Below are 13,959 nucleotides of genomic sequence, written 5' to 3'. Positions count from 1 at the left end.
CTGTGCGGCCGAATGAAGCTATTACACATCTCTACCATCTGGCCTCTACGTCGCCCAGGAGCCAGCAAGCGGCCCGCACGGCCCGGCGGAGAGTTGCCCCAGAGCAGAGCAGCGGTATGGGACTGGACTTACCCACGCAGTGTCCCAACTCAACCGCACCAGCAGCAAGTCCTCCTTCCTGGGGGGCTCAGGAGCTGAACTCCAGGAGTAGACGCTCCCTCGCTGGCTGCTGCCATCTGCACTAGCGATGGAGAGCAGGCTGCAGGGCCTGTGCCCAAGCGGCGGGGAGGGCGAGTGGGTACGCGCCGGGTGATGACCAGCACAGCCTCCGAGTGACACTTTCCGGTTTTAAAGAGCCCCGAAGGGACGCACGTTCTTTCCTTCCCACCTTCCTTTTCATTTTCTCCTCCTCGCCTCTTTCCAAGGGCCTGGAAGCGTCCGGCCAAGCCGCTCCTCAGTTGCACCTGCCCTGGCCGAGCACGCCTAGGAGCCGCCACCCCGAGCCAGACCCCCTCCAGGCCAGGAGCGCCAGCTGTGGGCCGTGCAGCACTGGGGCAGACCAGGGGCACAGTAACGTGACAGAGGCAGCAGGCCAGTAACCAACAGGAACGTTCCCACCCGCCGAACGGGGGTAGCTTGGGGGGGGGCTGAGAGCCAGGGCTTTGAGCTCCATGTGCAGCTCCCCCAGGAGCCACTGGGAACATCGCTGCCTGGCCCTGGCCCCAGCCCCTCCTCCCTCAGGCTACTGCTGTTCAGCGGGAGCCCTGCAGCAACAGGGCAGCCGCCTCAGCTCCCGGGGCAGAGCTCCAGGCCCAGAGCCAGGTAGCTGCTTTCAAATGGAGCCAACTCCAGCCTTTCCTGTGGCATCATGGGCTTGCAGCTGGGCACCAGCAGCGCCTGGGAGGCCGGGAGAGGAATACCTGTGTGCTTTCCCACGCAGGAGAATCCCGCCCAGCCCCACCCATTCGACGAGTCAGGCTGAATTCTCCGGGGGACGCTCTCCTGCAGCTCAGATCCCGGGGGACAAAGCACGCCCCCAACACCGGCTGACCCTTCACTTCTATCTCTGACGGAGCAGCTGCTGTCGGCCAGACGCAGCCACCCTTCACTGAACACACACAAAACCGTGAACCGTTTCCATAGCGAGCCAGCCCCACGGGCTCCAGGGCAACACAGGAGGAAGGGGACAGCAGCCTGGGGAGGGGTGAACGGGCACCTCTATCCTGCCCCACTGGTCTCCAGCCAGAGCCGCATCGATCAAAGGAAGAGACTGAACAGCAGGGGCAGCAAATGGCCGTCTGGCAGAGAGCTGCCTCGCACCCACAGGGGACGGCCCCCTATTGCCTGCACCGCACCCCTGAGCATCTGCCGCCTGAGTGCGCCACAGGCCTGTTGAGAACCCCGGCCCAGAACCCAGCCTGCAGCTGGGGCCTGCCAGCCTGTGGCCTTCCCTGCTTTGCTCCCAGGGACGAGGTGGCCGCGTGCAGCTCCCCCCGCTCCCCCACTCCCATCATGGCACCAAGCACCCAGGCTCCCTTCAGAAGGCTGCCTTCGGGGGCCATGTCCCCAGCCAACCTCCCTGCTCCCACTGGCCACAGCACAGCACAATCCGGCTGCTGCCGCTCACCACCAGCCCGAGGGACTGGCAGGCTGGGTTACAGCCCGTGGGTGAGAGGCGTCAGGTTGGCCAGACTGGGAAGGCGAGGAAAGGCTTCGTTAATTCCCAGGAAGAGACAATACCCACGCAAGTCACAGTGGGCGTCTAAGCAGCGTCTCCAGCCCCGAGACAGACGAGCACTTGGGAATCCACTCGGCCTGCCCCTCAGCAGCTTACGGCCACGCCTGCCTGTCTTGAGAAGCGGGTCCGCAGGGCTCCTTCCCAGAACTCACTCTGCTCAAGATGGACGGAGCCAAAGCAGGGCAGGGAAGGCTCAATGAGCAGCAAAGCACAAGTGCTGAGGCCACTCTCCAGTCGCTACCGCCTAGTAGCCCATTGGTCCATGCCAAGCCCCTGGGAACCCGTTTGGACACCCGCTGCTGCAACCCGCCACGATGAGATTTGCATCCGAATTTAGCAGGTGATTCCATTCTCCAGGTTAACTGTCACAGCCACTGCCCAGCCAGGCGCTGGAGGCAACGTCCCAACACAGCGAGGGTGAGTGCAGTCACTAGCGCAGAGTCCAACCACAGCCAACTGCCCCGCTCAGAACACCCCCTCCTCTGTAACCCGCTCTTCCCCCAGCCTGCACCTGGGCTCCGAGGTGCAACGGAGAAACACCCAACTGGCAGCTTCATGTTCGCTTCCAGAGGTCACCCCATTCAGCGTGCATGGGCAGGGGTTGGCGCTCACACTATGCCGAGCTATGAGCATGACACGATCCTGGGGGGCTATAGACCTCCCCCTTCAGGTTCCACCCAGGCGACTGAAATCCAGCCCAGCTGCAGGGACAAGCACCTGCATCCCTTGCAGAAGAGAGGGCCCCGCTCCCTGCAGAGCACCCCTTACCTGTCTGGGCTGAGACCACGCTTCGCGAGTCCAAATCCAGCTTCTTCACCAGAGCCTGGGGCTCAATCTTCAGCCCAGCAAAGACGTCCGAGGACAAAAAAGTCCAGTCCTGAGACAAAGGCAAAAATCCAGTGCACACTTCAGTTGTGAGAGCAGTGACAGGAGTGCAAGGCTCAGGCCTAGTCTCAGTAGCCATCACGCAGTCGTGCAAAACACGCAGTCCGTGCCTCAGAGGACACGGCTGAACCACCGGCACACTGATCACGTGACAGCCGCAAACCCCGCCACGTCCTGCCCTCACACAAACATCACAGGGAGGAACATACCAGGGACGTAATAGTGCAGTCCATTAACCGATAAGCAAAAGCTTATAGGCTGATGCTATAGATGACACGCCTTCGCCTCTCCCCCTTGCCCGTACATGTTTTAAGGCCAGCAGCCCGGCTCAGTCCCAGCTTGCGAAGGGTCTGGGACCTACCCCCACCACAGCCCTGCATTTAAAGTGTATTAGGAGCTAGGCAGGCTGACAGCCCAGCTCAGTTCCAGCTTGCACCGGGTCTGGGAGCTCAGGCCCCCCCAGACAAGGGCTGCTGCAACCCCACGCTAATGCCTCTTTAGCAGGGGCAACAGCGCAGGGCGACAGGCAGCCGGTCCGTGGGGGGAGCTGGTTTTTAAACTGGTTCCCCTCACAGACCAGCTCCTGCCTGGTGCCCGGTGCTGGTGGGAGCTCCTTGGGAGCGAAGCGCACTGGCTGCCAGCCCCGCCCCCAGGGACTATAGAATAGTAAGAATTCATGAGGTTGCTCGACTATTCCATTAACCGATATGTCACATCCTGAGACTGCACCCCGCTGTGGCACATGAACGCTTTCAGCTGCCGTGGGCGAGGGCTGCCCCTGGGAAACCAGCTAACGCTTACCCAGGAGGCTCTGGAATGCGACATGCTCACATCAGTTATGCCGCCACTACCCCTCTTCTCCGGACATGCCCATCCCCCCCACTTCAGCTCCGCCAGTGCAAGGCCAGGGGTAGATGCACCGCTGTAGCCACTCCCCTTGATAGTCCCAAGTCTGGGCTGCATGGTGCTTACGCAGCCAGGTGCCCGCTGGCATTGGCCTGCCCATTGCAGCTGGCGGGGCCAAGCCAGCGCAGCCAGGGTGAGGAAACGTTGAAGGACAAAAGCGAATATGCAGACAGCGGAGGAAGCAACATGCAACACGTCCCACATCTGGCGCAGCTTCAACTCGCAAGCACTGCTTTATGTCGCTTGCCAAGCACCGCGGGGCAAGCCTGGCCCTTCTTCGGCCACTTCCTTGTCGGCTCAGACTTCAGGGCCACCAGGGACCGTTATGATCATCTCTGGTCCAGAGCCGGGCAAAATGGCGCCCGGGGGCCAGACCGGGCTCGCCTTGCACTGTGACCTGGCCCACAGCCAGCGTCTGGCTGCTCTCTATTTATACCCTGCTGCCCGGGCCACTGACTTTCCAGGGCAGCAGAAGCTCAGGCAGTACTCACTGCTCCCAATGGCTGTGTGGTCCCTGCAGGGCCAGAGCTACGAGCCCTTTCCTGTGTTTTTAATTCAAAGCCACGGGCCCTGGACAATTCTGGAAGGAGGCTAGTCCCCCGCCCTGCCCCTTCTCTTCCAAGTCCCATCTCCTCCAGGAGTGCAGCTGGCCCATGACGAGATACCAAAATTCAGTAAGTGCCCCCCTCCCCCCCATAAAAATTATTGCCCACCCTGATCTGTACACACTGCAGGCCACAGAACCTCACCTTCCCATTCCCATGACAGACCCCGAACCTCTGGTTGAGATACGGACGTCCTTCAATCATGCTTGAAAGACTTCAGGTTACATGGAACCCACTGTTTCCAGTACTTTATGCCTTCAAATGGCCCATACTACCCTATGCTTTGTTGCCTCATTTTCCTGTTCACTGAGATAGGACTAAAAGGAATTCCTTTCCTAGGGTCTCATGAGGGTGTTCCAAAATGGTTGTACAAGAACTTTAAGGATTAAAAGTCTCAAATACACTAAGTGCTCGATATCATTGCAGGTACTCAAATGGAGTACTTTTCCTTCCTTTTTTGAACATTGCTTAGACTTAATCCTTTAAATACCTTAATCCCTACATAATTCCTTACATCAAAAAACTTACATCTTTTTCCCAAACACTCCACTATGGCATCCCATCAGCAATCCACTAGGAACGCTCACTCCACATCTCCCATCATCATCCAATTACCATGGATTGCCATTCTTGCTTGTCTGGAAATGTGAAAGAGTATTCCTGAACTTTGACTCTAAGGCCTTGTCTACACTACACAATTGGGTCAACAAAAGTCAGATTTTGTTGACAAAACAATGGAGGGGCACACACTGAAATGCTAACCCCCCTGCTATGCCAACGTAAGACTCCTTCAGCAAGAGATGAAGGGTTAATGTTGGTGGTGTTGGGGGGGATGGGATGTCTGAGCAGACACTGCTTTGGCTGTCTTGTCAATTTCAACTCTCCACTGGAGTATGAAATTGACAAGAAAGCTGGGCAGCTACAGCAGGCACAAGGAGGCCAACACCACAAAAGTGATAGTTATAGCATGTGTTAGAAGCAGGGTTTACTTTCTCAGTATTTCCTGAAGCTCCCTTCCTGCCCTCCCCCTCCCCAAAAAAATACTATAAAACTTCATGGGGGAGGCTGAAAATATTTACTGGAGCTCTGCTCACAATAGCTTCGGAGCCGGTTAAAAGCCCGTATTCTTGTTCAGGCTGATGTGAAAGTTGATGGGTCATTAGCTAAGTGTCACTGCCCCCAGAAAACAGGCTGGAAAGGTGAACTGAAGTCGGACCTGCAGAACTAGTCCCAGTGAAGTGCAGTCTGCAGCCTAGTCCTCACTCGGACGCAAATAGACAGAGGAAGGTGATGGCTAGAGGTTTCAAACCTTGACACTGGATTTTTTTTATTTGGATGTTTCTGTTTAAATAAGGCTACATAAAGCGTACATATTTATAATGATATTTGAAATTACTATAATTTATGTTCAAGTCTCAACTTACTATAAACATTTACATTAATTAAAAAAAATATATTAAGCAGTAAGTTTGCTGCCAAACTTAAAACACAGTCCAACCCCTGAGTGAGAGTCCAATACATGCAAACAGCACTGAGGCCCAGGAGCACTGCAAATATGTGTTTAGTATCAGTTTATTCAACATGTTCAGTTCAATCATTTGTTCAGTCCAAGTTAAGAAAGCAACTGGGAGTCAAACTGTAGTCCAATTACACTACAGATCATACTTAAATTCTTTACTGAAGTTTTAAATGTGAAAACATTTAAATAAACTTTTTATGTATCCAACACACATTATACTTGAATAATAAAATTAAAGTCTTTCGTGCATTTAAATTTCCATCCCAATACAGTCTCACACATCACAAATAAGAAACGCATCGTTTACCATTTTCTAACAATCAAAAATAAGATTCTGGATAAATACAAGTTCAACTACATAATTGCTGAAGTAAATGTGTATGTAGTGTATCCTCCTAGCTAGCAAAAAGCAGCATCATATTTGGAGTAAATAAAGGCTACATTTAGTTGAAAACCAATATGTTTATTTATTACCAACTGATGAGAATGAACTTCCTTTAGGAAAATAATTAAAGAGTATCTGGCACAAAACAAGATAATAACCGATGATTTCAATGAAGGTTTCATGCACCCCGTGTTGGGAGTGAAATTTCACCAGTGGGGGCAAAATGGCTCTTTTCATTCTGAGCTCCTCCAAATACACTCTCCTCTCCATGGAGAACCAAAACTTAAAATGGACCCCAACTGGCCACCCTGATAAACAGAGTTAAAACCCTTCACCCAGATGATTATTCGGGTTCCTGACAGTATGAAGGATCTATCGTTTGAGCTGATACCATTAAATAGCCTCAAGATTGTCCCTTTACCTCCATTCTTCTTATCAAAATGAGAATCCAGACAGCCTCTGCCCAGCTGAGGTTATGGTTGAGGCTGGGAGCTTAGCATCTAACAGCTACTGTGACAGTTATTTGTGAAATAAGCAGCTGCCAACAGAACCACCACTACATCTGTGATTTGCATTTCTACTGCAGCAGTACCTAGCAATCCCCAACAGAAATAAGAGTCCCAGTGCACAGAGAATCACAACCCCGCATTCACAGGGCACATCAAGAGAAACAGGAGCAAGGAGCAAGGAGCAGCAGGGTAATGGGCGCAGAATGGGACACGGATAACTGGTGCGGACAGGAGCTGGGTAGGGATGAGAGCCAAGGCGTGTTTCAAGGAGCAGTGGGTGGCAGCGAGGACGGGGGCTTTGCAAGTCCCAGGGGAGCTCTTGCTCACAGGGACAGGAGAAATCAGAGGAGCTTGTGTAATGCGCACACAGGAAAGTGAGGTGACCAAGGCCAGGGCTGTGGGCAGAGCAGAGGTGGGCGCTGGACTTGTGAGGACGGGAGTGGCTGCAAGGGAAGACCAGGCACTGAAGCCTGACCTGGAGGAGGACAGGGAGCCAGAGGGGATCACATGCAGGCCACTGACCGGGCCCAGCAGCAGAGGAGGTTGCAGGCAGGAGGACAGGCCAGGCAGCAGGCGAGGGCGTTGGGAGCAAAGGGCCCTGCTGAGAGGCAAGTGCAGGGGGTTCCCAGATGGCAGTGAGGTCAGAGCCTACCTCTGGGCCTCCCACTGCAGGGGGCTGGGTAACCAAGGCTGCTCCTTGCTGCCAGCCTGGGCACTGCCGGGCACCAAGAGCTCAGGCCAGCCACGGGCAAGGACGGCCTGCGCCAGAGAAGCAATGGCCTTGACATGGCCTAATCCAGCCCCGCAGCGACACCAGTACTGCACTGCACACGCCTGCACCCTGCACTTCCGCTGCACCCCTCTGCTGGAATGGCACAGCCCGTGCACCCCTGCCTCTGCTGGCATGGCACAGCCCACCTCTTCCCACCCCTCTCCACTGGCATGGCACAGCCCACATCTTCCCACCCACCCCCATCTCTGCTGGTATGGCACAGCCCACCTCTTCCCACCCCTCTCCACTGGCATGGCACCCCTCTCCACGGGCATGGCACAGCCCACCTCTTCCCACCCCTCTCTACTGGCATGGCACCCCTCTCCACGGGCATGGCACAGCCCACCTCTTCCCACCCCTCTCCACTGGCATGGCACAGCCCACCTCTTCCCACCCACCCCCATCTGCTCTGTCATGGCACAGCCCACCTCTTCCCAGCCCTCTCCACTGGCATGGCACAGCCCACTTCTTCCCACCCACCTCTTCCCACCCCTCTCCACTGGCATGGCACCCCTCTCCACGGGCATGGAACAGCCCACCTCTTCCCACCCCTCTCCACGGGCATGGCACAGCCCACCTCTTCCCACCCCTCTCCACTGGCATGGCACAGCCCATCTCTTCCCACCCACCCCCATCTGCTCTGTCATGGCACAGCCCACCTCTTCCCACCCCTCTCCACTGGCATGGCACAGCCCACCTCTTCCCACCCCTCTCCACTGGCATGGCACAGCCCACTTCTTCCCACCCACCTCTTCCCACCCCTCTCCACTGGCATGGCACAGCCCACTTCTTCCCACCCCTCTCCACTGGTATGGCACAGCCCACTTCTTCCCACCCACCTCTTCCCACCCACCCCCATCTCCTCTGTCATGGCACAGCCCACCTCTTCCCGACCCCCGCCTTTGCTAGCATGGTACAGCCCGTCCCCCAGCAAAGCACGACTCCACACGCTAGAACCGCCCTCCTCCCACCCCGAACGCGGCATGGTATCGCCCACGAGGCTCTGTCCCCCTCTCCGCCCGCGGGATGGTACCGCCCGGTGCACCCCCTTTACCTTTCCGGGCTCCGCCCGCCAGCCACCAGTGCCACGCGCCGCATCCTGCCCGCCCGGCTCCGGGTCCCTCGGCCTCGGGGCCGCGTGGTGCAGCCGCGGCCGCTTCGCCTTCCCCACCATGGCAGGGCTGCAGGGCTCGGCGCGTGCGGCGGCGATGTCCTTCCCCCGTAGCGCGGCGCCGCGGCAGCGCGTTCCGCCCCCACCAGGGGCGGGGCTGCTGGGTGGGTGCGACCCGCCCCCTCAGCACGCGTCGCTGTTAACTCTGGAGCGGAACGACGACCGGGGAGAGACAACCTGCCCTGGCTGCGAACAGGGACATGGCTGCCTTGGCTTGCTGGCAGGCCTGGGCTCCTTCTGCCCTGGGGAAGCAGCAACAGGCGCTGGCAGCAAGTTCAAGCTCGTTTTCCTTGGTGTGTCTGGGCAGGGACCAGGCCGGTGTCTCCAGACAGCGCTGCCATGGGCGCCCAGCCAGCATTATCAGCGCTGCCATGGGCACCCAACGCTGATCTTCTCCAAGGGGTCAATTTCCAGGCATCTCACCAAAACTACTTCCCCCATTCGTGCGAGGGCCCTTCTCTCCTTCCCCTTGAGGAGGGAGGGGCGCTTTTGTTCCCGCTGTTGACAGCTAAGACTGAACTCTTAGCCAGAGGCTGTGGGGGCTTGTTAGACTGCAAACTAAGCCTGTGGCCCAGGGTGTAATGCACCAATGTGCAGTGTCCATCGCTGCTGATGATATGGTCACAATTCTCACATACGGCTACACCTGGGGCTCTGCAGTCTGAATCCTGATGCACAGAGTTGGCTGCACTGAGGACACTGAAGTCTGTATGTTTGATGACAAGAGCTGTTCTTCTCTGAGGCCTTTGTACATCACCCCAATCCTTAAGGGTGCAGACATTCCATGTCCTTTCCCGTACGGGGTGAGCAGTTATCCTAAAAAGGGGCTGCTCAGTCACCTAGGTTGCTACCAAACTTCTCTGCAGCACCCAGGACAGAACTGAAAAGCCAGAGAAACCAAGGCCGCTTACATGCAGTATTGAGGGTCTGACCTCCAGTGCTCATCTCCATGTGTCACTTCATCATGCCCCCATTATTGCAGGACTTGAATTAATGATACCATGCTAATGATTATGAGATTTGGTAAAATGTTAGGGAGATAAGTGTTGAGAGAAAACCCATGCAGGAAATTTTTAAGTACAACATCTTCTGTACCTTGTCATGGTCTCCGTGCCCCACCCAGTACATTCCCGAATCATCGTCATGGCTATGGAATTGCAAATTGATTTCCTCCTCCCCATCCACCAAAACTGTTTTTGCATGCTAGAGAAAGGCAGTTCCCCTGTCTCGCCAAGGGCAAAGGACTCATCAGCCACCCTCACCAGTTTTGCCCCACTCATTACAGCGGCTTTCCGGGCTGATCATGTTCTTTCAACAAAGATACTGTCCCCCTGTCTGAACCCTTTCATTTTGCAGCACGATGGTGAATGACAATATCTTCAGACCAGGAATACACCCTTGAATCGCTGAGCTAGCTGCTGGGCTGTCCCTAAAGAGGTACAAGTCTGCAGAGGGGGCACATAGAATCATAGAGCTGGAAGAGACCTCAGAAGGTCATCAAGCCCAGCCCCCTGCTCTAGGCAGGACCAATCCCAACTAAATCAACCTAGCCAGGGCTTTGTCAAGCCGAGGCTTAAACACCTCTAGGGATGGAGACTCCACTACTTCCCTAGGTAACCCAGTGCTTCATCACCCTCCTAGTGAAATAGTTTTTCCTAATATCCAATCTGGACCTCTCCCACCACAACTTGAGACCATTGCTCCTTGTTCTGCCATCCATCACTACTGAGAACAGCCTCTCTCCATCCTCTTTGGAACCTCCCTTGAGGTAGTTAAAGGCTGCTCTCAAATCTCCCCTCACGCTTCGCTTCTGCAGACTAAACAGACCCATCTCCCTCAGCCTCTCCTCATAAGTCATATGCTCCAGCCCCCTAATCATTTTGGTTGCCCTCCGCTGGACCCTCTCCAATGCATCCACATCCTTTTTGTAGTGGGGAGTCCAGAACATAAGAACGGCCGTACTGGGTCAGACCAAAGGTCCATCTAGCCCAGTATCCTGTCTGCCAACAGTGACCAGCACCAGCTGCCCCAGAGAGGATGGACCGAAGACAACGTTCAAGCAATTTGTCTCCTGCCATCCCTCTCCAGCTTCTGACAAACAGAGACCAGGGACACCAATTCTATCCCCTGGCTAATAGCCTTTTATGGACCTAACCTCCAGGAAATTATCTAGCATCTCTTTAAACTCTGTTATAGTCCTAGCCTTCACAGCCTCCTCTGGCAAGGAGTTCCACAGGTTGACTATACGCTGTGTGAAGAAGAACTTTCTTTTATTAGTTTTAAACCTGCTACCCATTAACTTCATTTGGTGTCCTCTAGTTCTTCTATTATGGGAACTAATAAATAACTTTTCTTTATCCGCTCTCTCCACACCACTCATGATTTTATAGACCTCTATCATATCCCCCCTCAGTCTCCTCTTTTCTAAACTGAAAAGTCCCAGTCGCTTTAACCTCTCCTCATATGGGACCCGTTCCAAACCCCTAATCATTTTAGTTGCCCTTTTCTGAACCCTTTCCAAGGCCAAAATATCTTTTTTGAGATGAGGAGACCACATCTGTACACAGTACTCCAGATGTGGCCTCACCAGAGCCTAATAAAGGGGAATAATGACATCTCTGGATCTGCTGGCAGTGCTCCTCTTAATGCAACCTAATATGCCATTAGCCTTCTTGGCTACAAGGGCACACTGTTGACTCATATCCAGCTTCTCATCCACTGTAACCTCCAGGTTCTTTTCTGCAGAACTACTACTTAACTGGTTGGTCCCCAGCTTGTAACTATGCTTGGGATTCTTCTGTCCCAAGGGCAGGACTCTGCCCTTGTCCTTGTTGAACCTCATCAGATTTCTTGTGGCCCAATCTTCCAATTTGTCTAAGTCACTCTGGACCCTATCCCTGCCCTCAAGCGTATCTACCTCTCCCCCCAGCTTAGTGTCATCTGCAAACTTGCTGAGGGTGCAATCCATCCTCTCATCCAGGTCATTAATAAAGGTATTGAACAAAACCAGTCCTAGAACCATACCTTGGGGCATTCCGCTAGGAACTGACCGCCATCCTGACATCGAGCCGTTGATCACTACCCACTGGGCCCGGCCTTCTAGCCATCTTACTATCCATCTTACCGTCCATTTATCCAATCCACATTCCCTTAACTTGTTGGCAAGAATATTGTGGGAGAATGTATCAAAAGCCTTGCTAAAGTCAAGGTATATCACATCCACTGACTTTCCCATATCCACAGAGCCAGTTACCTCATCATAGAAGCTAATCAGATTGGTCAGGCACAACTTGCCCTTTGTGAACCCATGCTGACTATTCCTGATCACTTTCCTCTCTTCCAGATGCCTCAAAATGGATTCCTTAAGGATCCCTTCCATGATTTTTCCAGGAACCAAGGTAAGACTGAGCGACCTATAGTTCCCTGGATCATCCTTCTTCCCGTTTTTGAAGATGGGCACTACATTCGCCTTTTTCCAATCATCTGGGATTCCTCCCGACTATCCTTTTCAAAGATAATGGCCAAAGGCTCCTCAATGACATTTGCCAACTCCCTCAGTACCCTCGGATGCATTAAGTCTTGACCCATGGATTTGTGCACGTTTAGCTTCTCTAAATAGTTCCTAAGCTGTTCTTTACCCACCAAGGGCTGTGCATCTTCATCCCATCTTGCCTCACTTAGCACATTAGTCTGGGAGCCCACCTTGTCCATGAATACAGAGGCAAAGAAAGCATTGAGTACTTCAGCTTTCCCCACATCATCTGTCACTAGGTTACCTCCTTCATCCAGTAGGGGCCGCACACCCTCTCTGATCATCTTCTTCTTGTTAACATGCCTTAGAAACCTTTCTTGTTATCCTTCACATCCTTAGCCAGTCGCAATTCCATCTGCGCTTTCGCCTTCCTGATAATCCCCCGGCATTCTCGAGCTAAACCTTTAAACCCCTCCCTGGTCAGTTGTCCAAGTTTCCACTTTTTGTAAGCTTCCTTTCTGTGCTTAAGTTCACCAAGGATTTCCCCTGCCACAGTTCTCCGACATTTTTAAAGTCTCCAGCATTTCAGCACAACATGCTGGTATTTTTCAAGGAAATTTCATGCCAATTTCTTTTGCTGTGACGTCATCATCGGGCGCCCAGGCCGGCAGCGCCCTAGGCAACTGCCTGGTTTGCCTAGGCTCACGGGCCGCCCCAGGGTCTAGCTTAACAATCTGTATGCATCACTTGGGAGAGCCACCATGCCCCCTTTTTCCCAAAGGATCATGGGAGTTGTAGTCTCTAGGGCTAGATTGAAGCACAAAGGATCCTCCCAGTAAAAGTCAGAGGCCCCTTTAATAAGGGGACTACATCTGTAAAAATCTACAGGCATGTCTGTGTTCCAGTGGCACAGCTGTAGACACTTCCTACACTGCTGGCAGCGCCTTACCGCCACTGCAGGCAATCCCCTCTCCCTGAGCTACCCTGATGGAAGGCCTAGCAGGTATACAGCGGGGTGTACGGCTGCCCGACTATTACACCGTGTTTCACAGCCCTGAGAGACAATGCTAGGCCAGTCTAATTCTAAGTGTAGATGCGGCCTCAGTGCTTGTCTTCCGCATTGTCCAGCCCATCAGCAAAGCTCTCTCTGCCCCAACTGTGCCCCCCACTCCGGCTGAACTGTGCAGCGGCACAAGCTACGCTGAGATCACGCCCCTCAGCCTGCGTCACGACTGGGTGGGCTCTGAGACACACAACACCTTGCTGCCGTGCTTGCCAGCGGCTATGTTCTAATTAGAGCTAAGCAAGGCTGTGGGCCGTGCTCGGGATTTCCTTCCGCCAGCACTGAGAGAGGAGGGGAGATGTGCCCACGTGCTTAGCACAGCGCAGGGTCTGAGTTACGCTAAATACACCGGAGCCCAGCTAACCCCGGGTCCCAGCTCCCTCCGAATCAGACGCAAGCTGGTCACTGGCCACTTCCCCGTTTAAATCTGTGCACTAGTAAAAGCTGCAGGAGCTCTGCAGTCACAGAAACAAGCTAAGGGTCATGGTAGAGATGTAGCTGTGCTAGGCTGGTCTGGCTGAAACAAGAGAGAGGGCGGTGCAGCACTAAAGACTAACAAGATGCTTTCTTAGGTAAGGAGCTTTCCTGGGCCAGACCCACTTCCTCAGATCAAATTTTTGTTTCTTCAAGCTAAGGCTAAGCACTGACAGCTCCCTCCCCCTGCCGGGAACTGGCAGAGCTGGCTGGGGTCTGGGATGCCAAGCACGGTAGCAGCACGGAGCGCTGTTCTCCCGCTGTCAGCACAGGGATGGTAGTGCTCACTGCCAGGAGGTCAGGCCGGGGCTGGGTGTATATGGGAGGGTGGAGCGGGAGCCAGTGTGACGTAGTGGGGGTATCTGGTTGGTTCTATGCTGGCTCTGTGGTAACCCCCAATGGATATAGGTCCTCCAGCTGACTGAGCACTCCGGCCGCCTCCTGCTTCAGGGCGGGGATG

At 54.4% G+C, this 13,959-nt stretch overlaps 1 protein-coding gene across 6 annotated transcripts in view; it reads right to left on the bottom strand.

Moving 5' to 3' along the window:
* The window catches only part of SLX9 (SLX9 ribosome biogenesis factor), a 62,252-nt gene extending 49,962 nt beyond the window's left edge, over positions 1-12,290 (bottom strand). For 2 of the 6 annotated variants that reach the window (XR_012905361.2, XR_012905362.2), the window contains exons 1-2: positions 8,374-8,574; positions 2,507-2,615 (exon numbers count right to left, since the gene is read on the bottom strand). Coding sequence is in view for 4 of the 6 variants with exons in the window: in XM_075934160.2 (XP_075790275.1) it covers positions 2,507-2,615; positions 8,374-8,493 (229 nt within the window). In the remaining 2 variants the exon portion in view is untranslated. Of the gene's footprint in view, positions 1-2,506; positions 2,616-8,373; positions 8,575-12,266 lie in introns of those variants that run through there. The other 4 variants (XM_006113339.5, XM_075934160.2, XM_075934159.2 and 1 more) reach the window with 4 other exon arrangements.
* Positions 12,291-13,959: the final 1,669 nt, after the last annotated feature.

This window comes from Pelodiscus sinensis, chromosome 7, assembly GCF_052426305.1.
Source record: "Pelodiscus sinensis isolate ZL-2025 chromosome 7, ASM5242630v1, whole genome shotgun sequence".
In the NCBI taxonomy this organism is placed as follows: Eukaryota; Metazoa; Chordata; order Testudines; family Trionychidae; genus Pelodiscus; species Pelodiscus sinensis.
The sequence above is the reverse complement of the archived record's forward strand: the minus strand, read 5'-3'. Positions and strand labels throughout refer to the sequence as shown.